General features: G+C 42.4%; 1 protein-coding gene and 1 long non-coding RNA gene across 3 annotated transcripts in view; one reads left to right on the top strand and one right to left on the bottom strand.

Annotated features, from left to right (window-relative positions):
* RAB15 (RAB15, member RAS oncogene family) overlaps positions 1-22,839 on the top strand; it is a 77,944-nt gene that overhangs the window by 14,865 nt on the left and 40,240 nt on the right. For both annotated transcript variants that reach the window (XM_075844693.1, XM_075844692.1), the window contains exons 2-3: positions 15,555-15,615; positions 17,537-17,597. In XM_075844693.1, the coding sequence (XP_075700808.1) occupies positions 15,569-15,615; positions 17,537-17,597 (108 nt within the window). In that variant the 5' untranslated portion in view covers positions 15,555-15,568. The remainder of the gene's footprint in view (positions 1-15,554; positions 15,616-17,536; positions 17,598-22,839) is intronic.
* On the bottom strand, positions 9,328-9,854 carry LOC142664710 (uncharacterized). The gene is made up of 2 exons (XR_012851359.1): positions 9,754-9,854; positions 9,328-9,445 (listed from the first exon to the last, which is right to left on the bottom strand). It is a non-coding gene; the product is annotated as an uncharacterized LOC142664710 (long non-coding RNA).

The following is a 22,839-nucleotide window of genomic DNA, read 5'->3' as shown; positions in this document are numbered from 1 at the left end:
GTGTAGTGGTGAGGGATAAGAGGCGTCCCGTGTCATTTCAATTGTTGTGTTCCCTGGAGGTGGTGGTGCGGCAGGTGTGTCGTTCAGAGTATGAGAGCAAGCTTTTCCGGTTGGCTTTTGCGTTAGCCTTTTTTGGTGCTTTTCGGGTAGGGGAATTGGTTTCCCCCAGTTCGGTGAGAGCGGGGGGCTTGTTGCAGGATAATGTCGATTTGTATGAAGACAGGGTGGAGATAGTGTTGCGAAGGTCCAAAACGGACCAAGGAGGGGCAGGACGTCGAGTGGTTTTGCTGGCGGTCCCAAAGAATCCGGTTTGTCCAGTGTTGTGTGTCAAGGAGTACTTGGCGGGTTTAGATCTCTCAGACGGGCCGTTGCTGCGGCACGAGGATGGCTCGTTTCTGTCGCGGTATCAGTTTATTTCGGTTTTCAGAAAGTGTCTGGTGGCTAGCGGGGTGCAGGCAGAGCAATACTCGTCTCATTCTTTCCGTATAGGGGCAGCGACGGAGGCGGTGAGTTGGGGTTTAGATGATGCAGGCGTGCAGCGGATAGGGCGTTGGGAGTCGGCGCGTTTCCGTTCTTATGTGCGCTTGAACATGTTGTGATATCTTGATGTATAGCATGTTCCGGGTGCGTGCGTTTCCGCCTGAGTATTAATGGTACGCGGCAGCAAGAGGTGGTGCGTGTATGTTCTTCATTTGTTTTGCAGGCCGTGACTCATGCATGGTGTGGATTATGGGACATTCTTTTGTGTACTGGGGTGCCCTTCGCGCGGATGTACGGCCGGACGGTCGACAGCTCAGGATTCCGCGGGACGCGGCGGTTGTGAGGTGGATGGGTATACGGGGAATGACATGGAACAGGGTATTGCCCGAGTTTCACAATTTTGTACTGCTTGACAGGGCGCCGGAGGTACTGGTGTTGCATGTGGGAGGCAACGATTTGGGTATACGCCCTTTCCGGGAGTTGGTACGGGACGTCAAGCATGATTTGCTCTGCTTATGGGCAACTTATCCTAAATTGGTGACGGTGTGGTCTGAGATGGTCCCTAGGAAGAACTGGCGGATGGCCCGTTCTGTGGGAAAAATTAACAAGGCTCGCATTAAGGCTAATAGGGCCATATCGAGCTTCGTGACGCGTAATGGTGGGGTTGCGGTGCGCCACTGGGATCTGGAGGCTGGGACAGGCAGCTACTGGAGAGAGGACGGTGTGCACCTCAATGAGGTGGGGATGGATATGTGGAGTCTGGCTTTGACCGATGGAATTGAGCGAGCGGTGGGAGTGTGGAGGAGCTCGCAGGCGTGAGGTGGTCAAGGCCTGTTTCGCTTTGGCGGGGGGGAGTCCTTGAAGTAGGTCGTAAAAAGTGGTGGGGGGGAATGCATCACGGGATGCACCCCCAATTTGTCGGCTTCTTAGGGTGTTACCCCTTTTGAAAGCTGGGTTATATATATTTATATATATATGGTGGTCATCTGCAAAAAGGTAATTTGGTGCTCCTGGGCCGGGTTACGGCTGGGGGTAAGGTATTTGTGGGCAGATGGCCAAAATTAAGTATCGGTGGCTTCAAGGACTTGCCCCTGTCATTCTGGTTGGTTTATAATGTTATGACCCTGATAGGGTCGCAGTGGGTTATTTGTTGTTATGATGTATCCCCTTTTTTGGGGATTCAAAAATTATGGTATTTAAAGTTATTGTTATTTAAATAATAAACGGCTGCTGTGGCCATTAAAATCCAACTCTGTTTCAGTGTCTGCTTTGGGAGGGTAGATTTACATAAGGGGAGAAGCGACTCGACTTATTTGAGTCATGCAGGCACCAAGTTGATTTGGAGCATGTAACTGGTCTGGAGGAGGCTGAACTCTTAATGGTTGGAAGGGGATCAAATACTTATTTCTCTGTGCACAATGCAAATAAATATATATAATTTTGACTGTGATTTTCTGGTTTTTTTTTAAATATAATCGATCTCTCACTGGTAAAATTAACCTAGCCTAAAAATTCTAGACTGTTCATGACTTTGACAGTGGGCAAACTTACAAAATCAGCAAGGGATCAAATACTTATTTCCTTCACTGTAGTTCCTTTCCCATACATACAGTACATACGGTCATGGCATACAGTATATAGCACCATGCGATGACCATAATCACCTCTTGACCCTGAAGTTGAAGCTATTGAGTAATAAAAGGATGAAACCATCCTTAATTAAAATAAGGATGATGAATTAAGATGGAATAACCATGACACTTATTCCAAAATATTCGTATTTTTTTTTTTTAAATTTAAAAGGTTTGACCATATTTAGGGAACACACTCAATAAGGAAACCGGAGGGCCACATACGCGGACTTGTATTATCTGCAGTAAAGGGGAGAACCATTGCTTCTGAATGAATGCATTGCTGCTCGAGGCATCTACCTTGGAAGTATGCTACATAAAATGTGAGAGGCGAGGTCCTTATCGGGAACCTTCTACTCACCCTAATATATTAGGGAATTGATTAAAGAGCAATTTCCTGATATTTTAAGAGCCTTCCTTTGAATGCAGAAGTAACATGATAAGGCTTTGTTCATACTGATTTCACAGCTTCCTTCATAATGGAGACAGGAAAGCTATGACTGAAACGGTTCTTTAATGGATCCTTTTGAATTTTGATGGATTTCTTTCCGGTATTTTTGAGGGCAAGATTTACGCTGCGGGCTGCTATATACTTGATGTCAAAAATACCGCAACCCCTGATGGAAAAATAACCCAAATGTAAGCAGTGCTACTTGGGTCATTTCCTGAAGGCTATATTCACACATGCTGTTTTGAGTTATTTTTAGCGAAACCAGTAGTACATACAATAGAATGGAACACTTTACAGGCAAGACTTTGTTGGATCCACACCTGGCTTTGGTTTAAACTGCATTAAAAACCAAAAACCTTGAAATTCGCATCAGATTTTTCTGTCAAAATTACGAGCAGTGTGACCATACCGTAATGATCCATAAACAGGCTACAGGCTGTTACTTATGGCAGTCTCTGAATGGATCCAGCCTATTCTAATACACTAAAGATTTTGGCTTGAGTACTCTGGCGAGCAGAAATGAGGTCACCACAACAGGTGATTTTGCGAGTTGGCAGGCTAGGTCTATTGTTTTCATCTACTGCCAGTGAATATGTCAAGTAGGTGATGTCAGCATAACGTCTAGTATTCATAGCTATAATGCCTTCGTTTTAGCTCGGTTAGATGAAGGATATTTGGGTGAAAAATTCCAGGAATCTGCTGCATATATGATTTTTAGAAGAACATCAGACTGGCATATCATTGCATTATACAGTATAGGGTCTAATATAGCAATATAGTTCATAAGGTTGAAGAAAGACTCAAGTTCAATCAATTTTCCAATACTGTTGATCCAGAGTAGAGAAAACCCCCTTCGGAGGCTTCCTGCCATCTGCCTCATAGTAGGGAAACTATTCCTGGATTAATGACCCATCTCAATCCATCCACTACAGATAAATAGTTTAAAGGTCCTTTTAGATGTCCTGATATTGGCTATAAAAACTATTGACTATACAGCGGTGATGGGCGCTGGTTTGCTCCAGTTACAAGGAGCAATGATTGGTATGTATACATTCGTCCCCATGCATTTGCGTCATGTCAGCAGCACCTCTCCCCGTTTGCATAGGGAGATGTGCTGCCAACTAGCGACCATTTTATTTGCTGCATAAAACTTCAGATTAGCCGATAAAAGTCACATTAGTATCATTGACTGCATGTGAGGAATTTAGCCAATCATGGATATGGTCAGTTTTGCCACAAGCTGAGAGTTTGCTTCAGGCTAAGGTTATGCAGCGAATACACTGACTATTTTACATCCAGATTTGCGGACGGAAAACTTCAGCGTATTACAGTAGCAGCAAAGTCGATGAGATGTTGAAGAAATATATTATCTACACCCTGCCGAAACAAACTCAGGGAATACGGTAATTTATGTCGTGGGGTTGCTGCAGATGTGTTGCGGATATTCCCCATTGAGATCAATGGGGAAATAAAAATTTTGAAACAAATGGCAGTTGTTTACGGAATTTGCCGTGATTACGCTGCGTTTCGCAGCAAATTCCGCACGTTAGCAAAATATATAATAATTTATACTTTAAATCTTTGAAACAAAAAAAAAAAAGACACCACTCTATTCTCATGGGTCTGCCATTGCAATGCATATCTACTTTTTCCAGCTTGTCTGTTCACAAACGACCCCCTGTGATGACATTTCATCACACGTGACCGCTGCAGCCAATCACAGACTGTAGCAGCCACATTTCATGAAACCTCATCGCAGGAGGCAAGCTGTACGAGAACGGCCAGGGCAGCACGGACACGTTGCTGTGGAAGAGTCAGGAGAGGCAAGTATAGTCGTTTTTGGGTTGTTTTGGCTGTTTTTCGCAGCGGTCAATCTGGCAAAATATCTTCACACCATTTGGTAACAATATTCGGACAAATTTCACATAGATTCTGGGTCGGATACGCTGCAGACTTTTCCACAGCATATCCGACCTGTGAAAACATAGCCTTCAACTGTGTTCACAAGTCACTGTTAAGACATGTTTGTTTTTTCGCTGCAAAACCGCACTATATTGCTGCAATTTTTTTCACAGCAAAAATGCTAATTGATCATTAAGTGTGAACCCGGACTTCAGAAAATTGTCCGGGAGTATTGAGAAGAAGTCTGTACCATGTAAGGGTATGTTCACACGCAAACCCAAAATACAGCTGAAATTACGGAGCTGTTTTCAGGCGAAAACAGCTCCTGAATTTCAGACGTTTTTGCAAGTACTCGTGTTATTCGCGGCGTCCACTACGGACGTAATTGGAGCTGTTTTTCAATGGAGTCAATGAAAAACGGCTCCAAAAACGTCCCAAGAAGTGTCCTGCACTTCTCTGACGCAGGCATATTTTTACGTGCCGTCTTCTGACAGCGTCGTGTAAAATTACACCTCGTCTGCACAGAACATTGTAAAACCCATTGCAAGCAATGGGCGGATGTTTGCAGACGTAATGGAGCCGTCTTTTCAGGCGTAAATCGAGGCGTAAAACGCCTGAATTACGTCTGAAAATAGGTCGTGTGCACATACCCTAACAGTTAAGCGGTGTTGTCATCAAAAACCTCTGAGCCGAGCTGTTTTTTTCCGAATTCATATAACTGGAGTGCAGAAGGTTCATGCTGCTAGGGTTGAGGCGGATGTAAAGCAAAAAGAAATGCATTAGCACAAATCCTACAAATCTGCTGTTAGTGGCATTGACCCCTATGAACATAAACCTCTTGCTCCTGGTATATATATATTTCATTGGAGCCAGCGCAGTTGCATACATTTTTGATGAGGTCCCTTTGGCGGCAGCACTGAGGAGATCAGAAAGTAGTATTACAAATCCATCATCTTCAGCTGGATGAAAACTGACATTTTACTACAGATTTGTGGCCATCACCTAGCACAACTAAATAAAGGAGAATGCTTATCCAATACAACTGCACTCAATACTGCTCCATCTAATAATCCAGATATACTACTCCATGCAGCACCTCTTCATGTCCGATAAACCTCAACTACCGTCACATTACTTTCCTTATCCAGCCTAGCACCCCATAGTGAAGATGGGAGATATTTTAGTCCCCTCTATATTCAAGCCCTTCGTTTAGTTTAATTTGTGAGTCTGCAGATCTTATTGGAAATGAAAAAACATGAATAAGGGAGTTTAGCTCCTAAAAATATGCTATGTTTTATGTAATCCGACTGGTTTCAAACCCGCGCTTCTACCAATAATCATTGTGTGTACATAATTGTTTTCATTTGACAATAAATGCTGCCATCGTAAATGAAAGATCTGCCATTTAAAGAGGTTCTGTCACCACATTATAAGTGCCCTATCTCCTACATAAGGAGATCGGCGCTATAATGTAGGTGACAGCAGTGCTTTTTATTTAAAAAAAGATCTATTTTTTCCACTTTATTAGCGATTTTAGATTTATGCTAATGAGTTGCTTAATGCCCAAGTGGGTGTATTTTTACTTTAGATCAAGTGGGCGTTGTACAGAGGAGTGTATGATGCTGACCAATCAGCCTCATGCACTCCTCTCCATTCATTTACACAGCAGCATCGCGTTCTTACTAGAACACGATGTGCAGCCACATACACAGACATTAACGTTAATCAAGTGTCCTGATAATGAATATACATTACCTCCAGCCTGGACGTCATGTGTATTCAGAATCCTGACACTTATGAATCTTTTCTGTGAGATTTCCAGCAAGGGAAACGAAATCTCGTTTACATCGTAATCTTGCGAGATTACGCGTGGCTTGCTGGAATCTCACAGAAAAGATTCAGAAGTGTCAGGATTCTGAATACACATGACATCCAGGCTGGAGTTAATGTTTAGTCATTATCAGGACACTTGATTAACGTTAATGTGTGTGTATGTGGCAGCACATCCTGTTCCAGTGAGAACGCGATTCTGCTGTGTAAATGAATGGAGAGAAGTGTAGGACACTGATTGGTCAGCGTCATACACTCCTCTGTACAACGCCCACTTGGTCGAAAGTAAAAACACGCCCACTTGGGCATTAAGAAACTACTTAGCATAAATCTAAAAATCGCTAATAAAGTGGTTTAAAATAGATAGTTTTTTTAAATAAAAAGCATTACTGTCACCTACATTATAGCGCCGATGTGGTGACAGTCTCTTTAAGACTTCGTTCACATCTTCGGCGGGACTCCGTTCATGGGTTCTGTCGGACCTTTCCATCAGGGGAACTCGTGAACTGAATCCAAACGGAAACCGTAGGTTTCCGTTTGCATCACCATTGCTTTCAATGGTGACCGATCCGGTGCAAATGATTTCCGTTTGTCCAGTTGTTTAAGGGTTCAGTCGTTTTGACTAAATCTCTATCTTTAGAACGGGGTCCCCTAAGCCCCGTTCTAGCTTTTTGTGCTCACGCTGCCTCCCGGCCACTTACTGATTACATGGTCGGGAGTTATGGAAACAGGGTAACTCGCTGAGCTATGCTGTTTCCGTAACTCCCATAGTAGTAAATGGCAGCTACGGAAGCAACGTAGCATGCGAACTACGCTGTTTCCGTAACTACTATTTAAACTTCTATGGAATTTACAGAAACCGCATAGCTCAGCGAGTTACGCTGTTTCCGTAACGCCCGACCATGTAATCAGTAAGTGGCCGGGAGGCAGTTTGAGCACAAAAAACTAGAACAGGGTTTAGGGGAACCCGTTCTTGAGATAGGTGTGGGTCCCAGAGGTGGTACATCTATCTATCTGACACTTATGACAATATCCTGTGGCTATGTCATAAATGTCCCTGATGGGAAAACCCCTTTAGAATTTCCCTTCACAAGGAACTAAGGGGCCTAGGTCAACCCATGAAAAACAGTAGCAGTTGCACCCGGCCACTGGTGCCTGGGGGGGGGGGGGGCTGCGCTGGCTCCCTTCCCCTGCTTGTCTCAGTAGCGCCCGGGCTCGGCGACTCAGCAGTCGCCTTTCCGCCCGGGCGCTTCTGCACGTAGTGGCCGTCTCTACCGCTGTAGCAGCCATAGCGGCTGCTAGCGGTGACACCGGGCATGAGGGTGCCGCGCCCCCCATGCTACAGCGGTAGCGACGGTACTATAGCGCCACTGTAGCTCCCTGAAGGAGCGGAATCCCCATGTGGCCGGGGATTCCGCTCCTGGAGTGCTCCTTGATGTCTCTGTCCATATATGGACAGTGACATCAGGGGAAACTCCTGAAGCGGAATTCCGTCCGCAGCGTTGCAGACGCTGTGACTGGGGATTCCACTCCAGGAGAAGCCAATGACGTCACTGTCCATAAACAGACACAGGAGACGCTGTGGACGGGGATTCCGCTTCAGTTGTTTCTCCTGATGTCACTGTCCATATATGGACAGAGACATCAAGGAGCGCTCCAGGAGAGGAATCCCCAGCCACACGGGAATTCCACTCCTTCAGGAAGCTACAGTAGCGCTATCTACCAGGGGGCTGTGTGGCACTCCCTACCAGGGGGCTGTGTGGCATTACCTACAGGGGGAATCTGTGAGTGGGGGGCTGATGGTTATTTTACTGTGAGTGGGGGCTGATGGTCTTCAAGTGGTTTCCGCCTCTGACCTCCAATTGAAATGAATAAGAGACAGAATATACCTGCGGCGCCCGTTTGGAGCTTTTTTTCCCTGCTTCTTTTGCATTCGCTTTAACGGCTTAAGGAAAAACACACAAAAAAAGGTCAAACAACACTGTCAATTCCTGAAGTAATTTTGAGGCAGATTTTTTTTCCCTTACAAATAACGTGTGTAAACATACCCTTTGAGTGTAGTGCGCTTTTTTTTTTTTTTTTAGCTATTTTCTGTCTTTCTCGAAACAACAATTTTTGGTAAGGGTGCCCTGAGGAAATTTTATATTTCCAGTGCTGCCTCGAGTCAGAAAAGGTTGGGAAAGTCTGTACTAGGCTACAGGATTACGTCGTGGAGCAGCTCAGTTCGTCGTGGCAAAGGGGCCTAGGTGAGTACAATTTTTGTTTGGGGGCACTGTCTACTAGGGAGAGGTGGGGGGCTGTATGGCGCGATCTACAAGGAGGAGGTGGGGGATTATGGGACTGTCTACAGGGAGGCTGTATGGCAAATCTACAGGGGGCACTATACTGTGTGGGGGCCACTAAGTGGACATTATACTGTGTAGGGGTACTACAGGGGGCATAATACTGTGGGCACAATTAGAGGACAAAATACTGTGTCCTTGAAGGGGTTGTAATATATTATAATATTCTACTGTATGGGGGCACTAAAGGGGCATCATCATTTTTTTATGGTGCATTTTTTTTAATGATGGGGTGGGGCGCATCTATTCTAAGGCCGGCCCTGTTTGCACCCTAATATGCTTGCCCAAGCTCTATCACACCTATAAGGAGCCAACAGGCGCTTGAAATTACTACCCTTGCTGTAAAACATTGAGAGACAACAGTGTCCAACTCTACAAAATCTATTCTACTGTCTTTCCTATGTACAGTGGTGGTCACCTAGCTAAGGAGATCAGTGGTGAGTAGAACTTAAGGCTAGATCGTTACAAGAAAACCCCAAAAGAAAAGTAGTATCAGAGTACAACTAAAACAAAACTAATGATAAAACAGACACAAGTTGGAAACTTGTAAACTGAATCGTGTGTTTTTTATATTTAAGAACTTGAGCAGATATTTTACATTAAAGTGACTTCCCAGTCCAAGGACTAGACCGTCTTTCTGGGCATATTCTGGATATATTATTCATAGGTGGGAAAAAAAACAACAACTTACCGCTCCTCTGTTGCTCCTTTTCCGGCTACTGGTGAGGTAGTGAAGTCACCAGGTGTGCCCATCCGTTTAATTCACCGTGGAGCATGGGTGGCCCTTGCCAGCGGCTTTTTGAGTTGTCCTGTTTGAGCAAATTAATGTTATTTTTTTTGTATAGTTAAAGGGGTATTCCGGTTACAACAAGTTACCCCCTATCCGTAGGGTAAGGGGTAACTTGCTGATCGGTGGGTGTCAGACAGCTCGGACCCACATTTTTTACAAGAACATGGACCCCGAAGTTGCCCGAACTCCTCTTTTGAACAGTTGCTCATGCGCATTGCCGCCCACCGATCAGCAAGTTACCCCTTACCCTATGGATAGGGGGTAACTTGTTGTAAACGGAATACCCGTTTTAAGTTATACAATCTTCCAAGATACTTTATGTATTACCTTTTCAAGATCTCTGCTGCTTGTTATTCAGTAGGAACATTCATTGTTTACTTTCAGTGAATACAATTCTGTACATGGTCATGTAAAGGAGACCAGTTTGTTAAATACATGTAATATGACACCATAGCTGTACCGTAACCTAAACCTGAAATAGTGAAAATAGAACATAAAGGTTCTTTATGACAACGTATTCAAATCAACCCAGATAGGACATCAAACCCCATATTTACAATGATTGCTCGTGCACTCGTTTTTGTTTTTTAAAGAAAATGCCAAATATAACTACTACTGATTTTGTAAATGGAGCCTTGGTTGTCGAGCTATAACAGAAGTTCTCCTTGTTGGCTGTTATTACAATAAACTATAAGTATTATCTTGTGCTTAGTAACATGAATCATAGGAAGCGTGACAAAGACTTTCCCTCACAACTCTACATTAAGGGCATTGCACTCTCGTCAGCAAATCACTGTGACATTTACGTAGGCGAAATTAATTTTCTCTTCATACATAAAGATATTAAATGAGAATATATAGCCGTAAGTGTTAAGATCCCGTTATTTCAATCTTGTGGTGTACATCTCAGCAGGCACTAAAAACAAGACGAGCACCGCTTTTGCGTTTCAAATGTGCGAAGCAATCTTAACCATCCTAAGGCCTCATTCACACGAGCGTGAATCACGTCCGTGTACTGTGCGTTGAAACAACGCACAGCACATGGACCCATTAATTTCAATATTCCGCACATACGCGCCCATTGAAGTCAATGGGTGCGGGAAAACCACGCGCCGCACATCTGTGTGGGGTATGTGATTTACGCATCAATTCAATTGAAAATAATAATAAAAAGATGTGCTTTGCGAGTGCGTGAAGAACGCATGCCACTCGCAAAGCACACTGATGCATAACGCAACACACACGGACCATATTCATGCGCGGGAATCTGATACGCTCGTGTGAATGAGGCCTAAAGGGTTTGTACAGTTCAGACATCCGGCTACAACTAACGCCTCGTTCTGGAGGACCTGTCCTGTCCTGCATTACACAGACAACCCATTGATTGCTGGTGGCGCTGCAGGAAAACGGAACACTTACTATCAAATTTTCCAACAGATTATAGCTGATCGCTGGGGATCCAAGCAGGGGGGGAGATGATTTGTGATTTGCTTATTGTCAAGGGACCCTTCTAACAAGTAGGGATTGACCAAAGAGGAGAACCCCTCTAATCCATAGCCTGATATAGCCACCAAACTAATATTCTTCTTTCACAATGATCTGGGCTGTGCTAGGCATGATCATTGCATACCTTAAATCTACTGGACCGCAGAGCAAAGCTATACCTGGGCTCAGACCATCCAATATCACACACCAAACCTCCCATTACCACCATCTTAGAAAAAAAAGAGGACTCCATGAGTACATGCATGATCTCAATTCAAATACAAGTTTTGTATATATTGATCCAAGGGGGAAAAAAAATTCCAAGAATGTAGGTGCAGATAATACTACGTATAAGTTATTCGCTCTGCAATCTCTTAAAGATCTTCACCTGCCGGAAAAAGGTACGCATGCCACGGAGCCGTTATAGGGATGGCCCACTCCACACACATAGGGGACAATATGGAAGTGATGCTTACAACTGGGTGCAAGACAGGTTGCCATCTAGGAGCACTTGGAACTCTGCTGAATACCAAGTGTGATAACGTTGAAATGACTTCATAGAGTACGACAAAGAAGCAAGGTTGACACTTTTTTTCTTTTGACAACTTGACCAAAAATCATACAGCCAAAAAATAGTTTGGACAAATTGAACCAAATAATTCAAATTTTAATTTATATATGTTTTTGGCTCAGATACTAATAAGAACATTCTAGCAACATCTGTAAAACTATTATATTTACAATAAACTGCACAAGCTCATATATTTTATTTTTATTACGGACACTTTCCAAAGTTCCCTTATTCTTTACGTACAGAACGATTGGCAACCCTGGAAGGTAGACATTGTGGCATGACATTGTACTATAAAATGAAATGTGTACTAGTATACTGCAATTGATGTGCATTACCGGTTTAAGAAGGACCCAGTTAATTTTTTTCATTATGTACATTAGAACATCTGAGTGATAGAATTTTAATTCTCACTTATTGTGTGATCTTGTACAAGTCAGTGTATTTTATTTTCCAAAGCGAGTTTTAAGATGTGTGAAGTGTGTACAACGAGTATTATTTAGGTAATAGATAATAGTGCATTTTATAGTGACAAAAACAGACCTGTCGCACCAAGCAAGTTCTGTCATGCTGGAAGATAACCTAAAATGTTATGGCTTTTGATAAGGGCTATATAAGAAAGTTTTTAAGATGAAAGGGGTATCTGTCAGCAGAGAGACCTTTGAACTAAACATTCAGGAATCTATAATACTAACACACAACTCATTGGCAATACCAACTAAACAGGCTGGGATGGTAGACCGGAATATTACTTAAGCCAGGATTACACACTCCATTTTGATTCCGTTTTTGGCTCAGTCTTTTTTTAGCCAAGGCCAGAAGTGAATCCAAAAGAAAGCAATAGTATAAAAAAAAAAGACCAATGAATCTTGTTTTGGTTTTTTTCGTCCACTCCTGTGCACACACAACTGCACCAAAAACGGTGTCAAAACTGTATGTGTGTGTGAGCCTGGTCTCAAAGTTAGTGAAAGCCACCTCTATAATGGATACAAATCTTTTAGGACACTTTTAGGCTACGTATACATGTTGCGGAATTTGATGCAGAAAATCTGCATCAAAATAGCAGATAAACGCAGATCTAATGTGCACTTTAAAATTTAGTCTCTTAATGCATTTTTAGGTGCAGATTTTACATTTTGATGCGGAAACAGCTGCGGATTTTGTTGCGTTTTTTCTAAAAACTTGTCAGATACAATTCTGAGATATAAATGCAAGATAAATTGACCACTGTATAGCGGCCGTGCTACAAGACTGCAGCTCTGCCTCTGTTCAAGTGAAGCATCTTCTTCAGGCAAAGACCAATGAATAGCTGCCGGCCCACAGAGGCAACCGGAACAGCTGATCGGTGCGAGGTCCAGGTGTCGGATCCCCACTGATCATCAGTATGAAAAACCACCCCATTCCCAGACAACCCCTTTTTTAACTTTTTTTAAAAAAATGTAATATCCGTATTCTAATCGTAATGGTGTCAGGACTTCTATGAAGATAAGGACAACATTTTCAAAAATGAAAGTGGGACATAGATGCTAAAAAATAATTGCTTTAATATTTTTCTCTTTCTTTGCAATACTATACTTCTAGAATAGAATTCCGCCTTTTATTTTTTGCAGCAATCTGCTAGCATTTGAAAAACTCTAGTATATCTCTGTTTGGAGCAGAAAAGCCAAATCCCTATTATCTCGCCTACATCCTACTAAAAGTACGTGAAGGACAGCCGGGAGCCTTATGACATCGATTTAATTGTATATTCTTATTAATGCTGAAAGGTCTTGATGCTCCATTGTCAGGATTCCTCTAAATCAGTCAAGGAAATAGCTCACCTTGTTAGAAAAATGTCTAGAGGCTAAACACAGATATTTGTACATTAATGTTTTATCTTTCTAGTATCCTACTGTGCACTTCTTTGCTTTGGATATGGCTAAGAATTGCATCCTGTAAGCTGTAAAGAATATTATTGTATCGAGGCTTTAATTTAATTTTGAATTCATTCATGACGGCATGGTCGCTAAGTAAGGTCCTGCCCTGGGGTGTCCAGTATTCGAAACATTGTGAGTTAAAGGAAAAGTCAATGAGTTGGTGTCAACAAGAACTCTACCATTCGCGCTGTTAGAAGAACATATCAGGTGTGACTGTCCTGTTACCAGCTCATAGTCCACAGGACCAAAAGGGGGCGACATAAAAAAATTCAAGCATTTTTGTAATTTAAGTTCCTCTTCACCACTCGGCTCTCGGCTGAACAAATATTAGGTGCAATTGGTTGTTTAAACGGTTGCCCTTTTAAACTTCCTTTGGTATGTTTACATTCTGCTAAACAGGGCTACCTGGCTCTAGGTTAATTTGGGTCCTTGGGTGACAATGGGCCGCTCGACTATTTTGCCATCTTGGACCACCAATGAAATGCTATTCTTTCAACTGTACAGTCAAACTGTGCTTCCTGCATTTGAGGACTGGGGCAGAGTTATTAGAAATATTGTAGAAGCAGAACTTATTTACACTCTGTGCTGCCGATCTCGAGTTCTGAGATTACCTCGTCTGGTGACTGTAAATTGAAGATCACCATTACCTGGGGGAGGGTGGTAGTGGGCCAAGATTAATCAGGTGCTGTTGCTGGCCAACGAAAAATGCATTTCCTGTCCGACCAAGAAGTTTATATATAAAATGTTTGTTGCCAGGTCATTATACGGTATTGGCAGTAGAGGTGAGTGGGCCATATTGCAACTCGAATTAAGACCAAAACCGGTAAAAATATCATGTAATGGTTACGATTCGGGGGTATGTGGACCTACTATGCCGCTCCGCCGTAGCAGAGTGGCAGCTTGCCAAACAGTCAATGAAAGTCAGCGCAAGATTACCTGTGTGAGTCCAAACAGGCACGAGATGTAGCAGACGTTTTGGCACAGGTGACACTTTGGCACAGATGACGCTTGGCAGATGTGTGGCAAATAACGTGGCAGATGGAACAAACACGACTCCAACTCTAGACTTCAGCTCCGGAACAAACACTGTTACAGGATACGGGAAACAGGATATGGGAACACTGGAAACAGGATACAACGAGGAGACCATTTGCTTAAACTAACATGGGAAGACCACAACAACGCTCAGGCAAGGAGGAAGAGGGCAGAGTCTTTTTTTTTATACAGCAGGGAGAGTAGGGATTGGAGATTGGATAGGGAGCTTTTTGTAGGTGAGCGCGCTGTCCCTTTAAAGGCGGGAGTTTGCACGCACCCTAGCAGTAGCCGAGTACAGTACAGTGTGCCGGCGTCTCAGAAGAGGGAGACGCCAGCATGAGCTCGTGGGTCTGCGGGCGCGGCAGTCGGCGAGTGAGGAATGCAGGTGGCCCGAGACCGCGGCCATAACAATAACTATAAATTTTCACAGTTCATTGGTTTCTTTAAACTACTTACAGTAGAGCTATTCATAAGAAATGACAGTACTATTACCAGTGCTTATTTTTACCATATCCTGTCTATAATTATTGCCGTTAGTTGATACGGTTTCTTTCAATACACTATGAACAGATCTTTTGTCATTCTATATATCAGATATTGCAATAAGGCTGAAACTTAAACTGGGTCCTAATGCACCGCTACTGGTCACCTGGGTCATCAGTCTTCTGGGCAACCTGGGGTCTTTGGGTTGCAACATAAGATGACGTTCATTTGCAAATCCAGCAAAGAGATCAAGAGCTTGTTCACCAGAAAATAGGCAAGAATGGCAGAGAGAGATGGAACTCTAGAACAGGAGAATATACATCATTATTTAAGTTGTTTTTCTCTGAAATTATGATTTTCTATTGATTCTCTATTTTGTCTCTTGAGAGAGTAGAGACAAAGGGAAGGAGCTCTGTTTGAAAAATGTACATAAATAATAGAAGTATAATGCCCATACAAGCTCTGTATTCGTGCATTGATTGTTTTCACTATTACAATAAAATGCTTATTGTCACCCTTCATGTCACTGTTATATTCTGTAAAGTGCTTGCAGACGTTTCTTCATTTATAATGTGTGACATTTATAATTACCTTTGTTGTCAACCACTTGTAACCTTGCCCATTTTATTGTTTTCCAGGAGTTGATTTTAAAATGAAGACCATAGATGTTGATGGCATCAAAGTGCGGATACAGATCTGGTAAGTTGCAAGCATGTATTATGGAAGACATATTTTATGTAAAAAAAAAAAATAAGGGGTCTAAAGCCGGCTACTGCATCACATTGTTCAGGGATTGCAATCAGCCCTGTGGAAGCCGTTATACACTTTGATACGACTCAAGGCTTCCGGGATGCAGATCTGTCGATTTGCACAAACTTTACAAGGACTGCACATGACAATGCCCGGAAAAATCGAACACCGCAGATTAACTTTTCCACAGATATCTGTTTTTGGTCAGTGTCGTATCCCGAAAAGGCGCTGACAGTCGGCAGAAAATGGTCTAAATCGGCCTTTTCAGATTACCAAAATCTCTAGTGTGTGGCCAGCGTTATACACTCTCCTGTAAAAGAAACCATTGGAAGAGACTATAAATCTCACACACAGATTTTTGGAACCGAGGATTAAACTGCCTCCCATTGACGTTTTTAAACAGGACCCATATGTACTAAAATTTAAGGCATTCATATCTGGAGAAAAGAGAGATGACTCCTGCTGTTGCTTAACTTTTTATGTGGATTAATTTTATATGTAATCTGTAAAGAGACACAAAACACGGCGCCACATAGTGTAGATTACCAAAGGTAAGAGGATGCAAAATCCCGAAGTCCAATTAGGTGCTCACCTAGAATCAAAGGACAACGAACGATGGAGAGAAATGCTGCTGCTGCTGCCAGGACTCGGTGCCGGTGATCCACGGAAGACCGCAAAAGTAATGCTGATATACAGAAAAAAATTGAGTCTCCAAGGCGCTGCTGCACGGGGAAGCAATAAGCAAGCGAAGTGTCAAGTAAAAGTGATTTATTAGAAACAGGGCTACGCGTTTCAATGCCGCACCGGCATCTTCATCAGGCCACCGTGAAGATGCCGGTGCGGCATTGAAACGCGTAGCCCTGTTTCTAATAAATCACTTTTACTTGACACTTCGCTTGCTTATTGCTTCCCCGTGCAGCAGCGCCTTGGAGACTCAATTTTTTTCTGTATATCAGCATATGTAATCTGTAAAATGGTGTTCTGAGGTGGACATTGGTAGATGCAAAATTAACTCTAAGAGTATGTTCACACGGCAACACCAAATACGTCTGAAATTACGGAGCTGTTTTCAGGCGAAAACAGCTCCTGAATTTCAGAAGTTTTTGCAAGTGCACGCGTTTGTTGCGTTGTCCATTACGGACGGAATTGGAGCTGTTTTTCAATGGAGTCAATGAAAAACGGCTCCAATTACGACCCAAGAAGTGACATGCACTTCTTTGAGGCGGGTGTCTTTTTACGCGCAGTCTTTTGACAGCGACGTGCAAAAATACACCTCGTGTGAACAGAACATCGTAAAACCCATTGAAATCAATGGGCAGATGTTTGCAGATGTAATGGAGCCGTCTTTTCAGGCGTAAAACGCCTGAATTACGGCCGTAAATAGGCCATGTGAACATACCCATAGTGTTGACCTATGCTATATATATATACTGGGTATTGATTTTCACATCTCTGAGATAACTATTATTTGGATACTTGATCCGCTGTATTTTCAATGGAAATTTCTGCCCTAATGATGATTTAGTCTACTGAATGAGCAAAAAGCAGTTTCTATGCCACTTGGTGTGTACACGCTGTGTGGCAAATAGTCGCAGAGGAAAGATTATTCTTATTTGCGCTCAAATACTAGTCTAGACAGAGAATTGGGCTGAAAAAAGAAAATCAATCTTCATGCTTATCCAAGGAATGTCGAAGCATCCTGCATATAAAGCCTCATGGCTTAGTGTAAAAGTGTCTGAATCCTCGCAATGTAATCAGGCGTCTTGGCAGGACTGACATAATTATGACCATGTCACACGCTTCAATAGAAATGATTTGATATTTGTGATTCTTGATCTATTAACCACAAAACATTTTTTATTTTTTTTAGGGACACGGCTGGTCAAGAGAGATACCAGACAATAACAAAACAGTACTACAGAAGAGCACAGGTAATGGCTTCCTGCAAGTGTGATCTACTCTACTAGAGATTTTTTAATGTCTTTTAGAAAAGAACATTTCTTTGTGTTGGCATATAGCTGCTTGTGTGCCCTGTGTATGCATATACTAGTTATAAATAATGCCTAGCAGGTAGTTAACATCTATCATGAAACATGGCGCCGTCCATTCTATTGCCCATTTTGAAATTTACTTAGTTTTTATTTTTCCAAAGTACAATACAAAAGTATACAACATCCCAATGATAAAGTCTCACAGTATTGTATACAGAACACAGAAAAGGCTTGCACCTTTAGCTATCAGAAACGTGCCTCGGACGTTGACATACTGACGTATTAACAGACAAACAAACATAAAAACGGACACACAAATAGTGGTGGTGATAAATACAAGCAATTATACATACGAGATGTCAAAAAGGAACAGGATGATACAGGATACGAAAACCATGTATAAGTTAGCACAGATACATTCACAGAGTGACAGAGTTCTTACAGAGCAGAAGTTGAACATGGGGTAACTCCGTCCAAGGGGCCCATTGAGACAAACACTTCTGCCTATAAACTTTAGATGTAGCAAAGTGCAATTCGTAATAGAAGTGAAGATTAGCCCTGTCTAGCACCTGCGAGATTCAGAGCCTCAGCTGTTTTCCATCTCTTGGCTATATGGAATCTGGAAGCGATAAGAATATGGCTTATTGGCCACCTATATTCTAGAGGGATCTCATCCATCTGCATATCCAATAAAGCCAATGCAGGGGAAGGTAAAAGTTCTGCTCCCATTAATTCTGATATGTAGCGGAAGATTCGCTTCCAGAATGGGTAGACTGATTTACATGTCCACCATAGATGAAATAATGTGCCCCTTGTTCCACATTCCCTCCAACACAAAGGAGAAGCCCCAGCTTGCATATGTTGTAACCACACAGGTGTGAGGTACCAACGAAACTGAATTTTCTTAACGGCTTCTATATGATTGACACATTTGGATATCCCATGTGTGTGATGTAAAGCATCCCTCCAGTCCTCCTCCGAGAACTCCCGACCCATATCCGTCTCCCACTGAGACATGTATTTCAATTTGAGAAATGACCTGTGTTGGTGTTTAAGGACAAGTAAGCTGAGGCCAAACCTTTCAGCGATGTAATATCCGAATCCAAGAATCTTTGAAACACTGAAGACGGTCCAGTGCCTAATTTGCAGAAACATAAACAAGTGAGTATTCGGGATATGGAATTTAGCCTGTAAGTCTGCAAATAAGCTTAATTGCAACCCATCAAACAGGTCAGATATCTGCTGTATGCCTGCTTGGCACCACACCGAGAGGTCTAAATTAGGTATCCAGTGGCAAAGATAAATGAATGGGCATTTCATTAGGGAACAATGATACACTTTATATACCTTAACCGCTTTGCTCCACATCTGAATCATATGCCTAGTCGTAGGTAAAGAGCTGAGGTCAGTTCGAGAACCTACTAAAACACCCAGTAAGGCAGCTTTAATATCTGATCGAAAGGTATGGACACTCTCTATTTGTGTCCACTGAGTTTTAACCTTCGGGTCCCAACAATACCTAACCGCCGCCAGGGCAGCGGCCATGTAATACAGATAGATATTTGGTACACCTAAGCCACCTCTAGACACATGGGTGGTCATTAAAGCTTTAGAGATACGAGCTCTTTTATTCGCCCATATAAATTTAAGAAGTGTGGATTGTAAATCAGTAATAACCCTCAATGGAATTTGTAGAGGGATAGTTCTCAAATAGTAAAGAATCTTCGGCATGAGCCACATCTTTACTAGGTTTATCCTACCCACCCATGATATAATAACATCAGAGACCTGCTGAATTTGAGCCTTAATGGAGGAACAGAGATCTTTAAAGTTAAAGGCAACCATATCCACCGATTTAGCCATAAGCTTAATGCCTAGGTAAGATATATGGCCTTCCGCCCAGCTGAATGGAACTAGTTTAGAAATATGTTTAAGAGATTTAGAAACGTGAATTGGTAACATTGCAGATTTGGAGTCATTAATTTTATAATAAGATGCTTTACTGAAGGCGACTATACTCGCCAGAACATGAGGGAGAGATTGAACTGCGGAGGTTACAGTCAAGATCACATCATCAGCATACAGTCCAATTTTATGCTGCACAATACCGACGGAAATACCTATGACATTCTGATGAGATCTTATAGACGAAGCAAATGGCTCCATTATCAAAATGAAGATTCTATTGCCCATTTGAAGGCACTAGTTATCGTTTATCCAAATAAGATGGGAAAAATATTAATTGGCTGACCAGAACTTCTTCTATCCATGACTATTTGGTCGTAGATGCCTGATGCTAGATCGCGAGATCACGCTGTGCCGTCACTTACTCCCGCAGTACCTTCACCGGAGCGACGGGAGAATGACCAGACATCGCCTCCAGCCAGTGACTAAAGCTGTACATGAATGAAGAGAAGTGTATGACGCTTTGTTTTAGGGATTGGTGGGGATCTCAGTGCTCGGACCTCCACGAATCAAAACTTCTGAAATGTCACTATGACACGTCAGAAGTTTGAACGTTTAGTTACCCTTTAACTGCATTGTCTTCAGTGGGAAGGCTTAATAAATAATCAAACGGAAAGGCCATTTTTTTTTTTATATCTTCAACCAATCTTTGACCAAATTTAATTGGAAATGAAAAAGTTAGTTAGAAAAATGTTTTGCTTCTATTACAGCAGTTGGAGAAGGGGTGACAATTTAGACAGGAGATACACTGTGTCATTTGGTTGCACACGATGCAACCTTAATATTTTACTATGGGAAATAAGGCTGCAGATAACCTTGTGACCAACATAAAAAGTGTAGCCTTTGCCTAAGTGGGAGTTTTGCGGCAGTTCTACTAGAATACCTGCATAGCTTCTACTTAATCCTTGGTGGTCAATTGTTGTGATGTATTAACCCCTTCCCGTCGTAAACCACTTTTCAAATTTTAATTTTAGTTTTTTCCTCCCCACCTTCCAAAAGCCATAACTTTTTCAGTTTTCCGTCGATATAGTCCTATGAGGGCTTGATTTTTGTGAGACGTGTTGTAGTTTTTCCTAGCACCATTTATTGTGCCATATAATGTAAAATATTTGTGGGCTAGAAAATGAAAAAAACAGCAATTCCTCCATTGTTTTTTGCGCTTCGTTTTTATGGAATTCACTGTGCAATTAAAACAACATGTTAACTTTATTCTGCGGGTCAATACGATTACGGCGATACCAAATATATATAGTTTTTTTCTATATTTTACTACTTTTACAAGTAAAAACCTAAGTGTAAAAAATAAAATAGATTTTGTGTTGCCAAATTCTGAGAGCCATTAGTTTTTATTTTTCCATCGATTTAAGTGGTGTGAAGGCTTATTTTCTTGCAGGATAAGCTGTCGTTTTTAATGATACCATTTTGGAGTTCATGCGATGTTTTGATCACTTTTTATTCAATTTGTTGTGGGAGATGAGGTGACCAAAAAACAGCGATTCTGGCGGTTAAATTTTTTAACATTTTTTTACGGCGTGCACCGTTCGGGTTAAATAATGATATATTGTAATAGTTCAGACTTTTATGGATGCGGCGATACTAATTGTTTTTTTATTATGCTCTAGGGGTAAAATAGGAAAAGGGGGGTTTTTTTAACTTTTTTAATTTATTTTTTTTACATAAAAAAAAAAGTAAAATAAAAGTTTTTTTTTTATATTAGTCCCCCTAGGGGACTTCAACCAGTGATCGTTGGATCACTTGCACTATATACTGCAATACCAATGTATTGCAGTAAATCGTCTTTCTGACCGGCCTCTATTAAGCCCTGACAGGAGGTGCACAAAGATGGCGGACCTGGGGGCCTTCATTAGGCCCCCAGGCGGCCATAACAACCATTGCCACCCCGCGATTGATTGCGGGGGGCGCGATGAGCTGCTAGAGGGGGTCGCCCCCCTCTTTCCAATGATTCAAATGCCGCGGTCGCTACTGACAGCAGCATTGAGCGGGTTAAACGAGCGGGATCGCGCTCGTGCGCGATTCCGCTCGTTATTCTGAAGCGTTGGCTGTAACATACAGCCGACAACCGCATCGTATCGAGCAGGTTCACTCTGTGAGCCCGTTCCATACTTACCCTACCCGGCTATGACGTATGGATACGTCAAATGTCGGGAAGGGGTAAATTATCTCAATCACTGCTGTTCTTTGTGTGCTATCTGTAAGGGTGTGTTCACATCAGCGTTTGTTTCCGCTGAGGGGTTCTGTTGGAAGTTTCCGTCGAGTTAACCTCTCAGCGGAAAGGCAAACGGAAACCTCCGCTTCCGTTTCCCTCACCATTGAACTCAATGGTGACGGAAACCTAGCTAATGGTTTCCATCTGTCGCCGTTGTGACGGGGTTATGTCATTTTGACGGAATCCATAGCGCAGTCGACAACGCTATTGATTCCGTCCGAAACAACGCAACCCTGTCACAATGGTGACAGATGGAAACCATTAGCTAGGTTTCCGTCACCATTGAGTTCAATGGTGAGGGAAACGGAAGCTGAGGTTTCAGTTTGCCTTTCCGTTGAGGGGTTAACTCGACGGAAACCTCCGACTGAACCCCTCAACGGAAGGGCAACGGTGATATGAACAGGCACTAACATTATATAGAGTTTACATAACGCTCTGGTGTAATTCTATTGCGAAGAATGATATTCACCAGGATTATCTACAGACCCATGGAGCCCATGTTTCATTACAGTAACATTTTCTTCTGCATGCCTTTTTTTTTTTTTTTTAAATAAAAGTACACTTTTTTTTGTAGGTAGAAAAAAAGGTGCATGTATGTTTTATTGAATTACAAATATGTACCTGAAGATTGTGCGCGGACAACTGCCACAGGCACATCAGTTCTGTCCAATAACCCAAATAATGTGCTCTGCTTCTGCATCCTGCATCAGATGTGTAATAGTGCTGGATATATAATTGGCCTCGATAGGCTTTTGCCAAAGGGTCCTGGAGGAAACTGAGACCAAAGTCCATGCTCTCTCTAGCTCTGGTTAATTGTGAGGTCTTAGTACTCTTTCTTCATTTAATTCTAACTACTTCTAATGTGATTTGACTTTGGATGCATTCCTAAGCTTCCGTTGCTTAAAAACAAATAGTTTCTTTCTATATTGTACCCCATGTGCCTACAGTAATTACAGCAGTGTCCCCCTTTCACAGTACAGGCCCCCATAT

This window comes from Rhinoderma darwinii, chromosome 12, assembly GCF_050947455.1.
Source record: "Rhinoderma darwinii isolate aRhiDar2 chromosome 12, aRhiDar2.hap1, whole genome shotgun sequence".
Lineage (NCBI taxonomy): Eukaryota > Metazoa > Chordata > Amphibia > Anura > Rhinodermatidae > Rhinoderma > Rhinoderma darwinii.
Note: the sequence above shows the minus strand (reverse complement) of the source record. Positions and strands in the feature narration are given on the sequence as shown.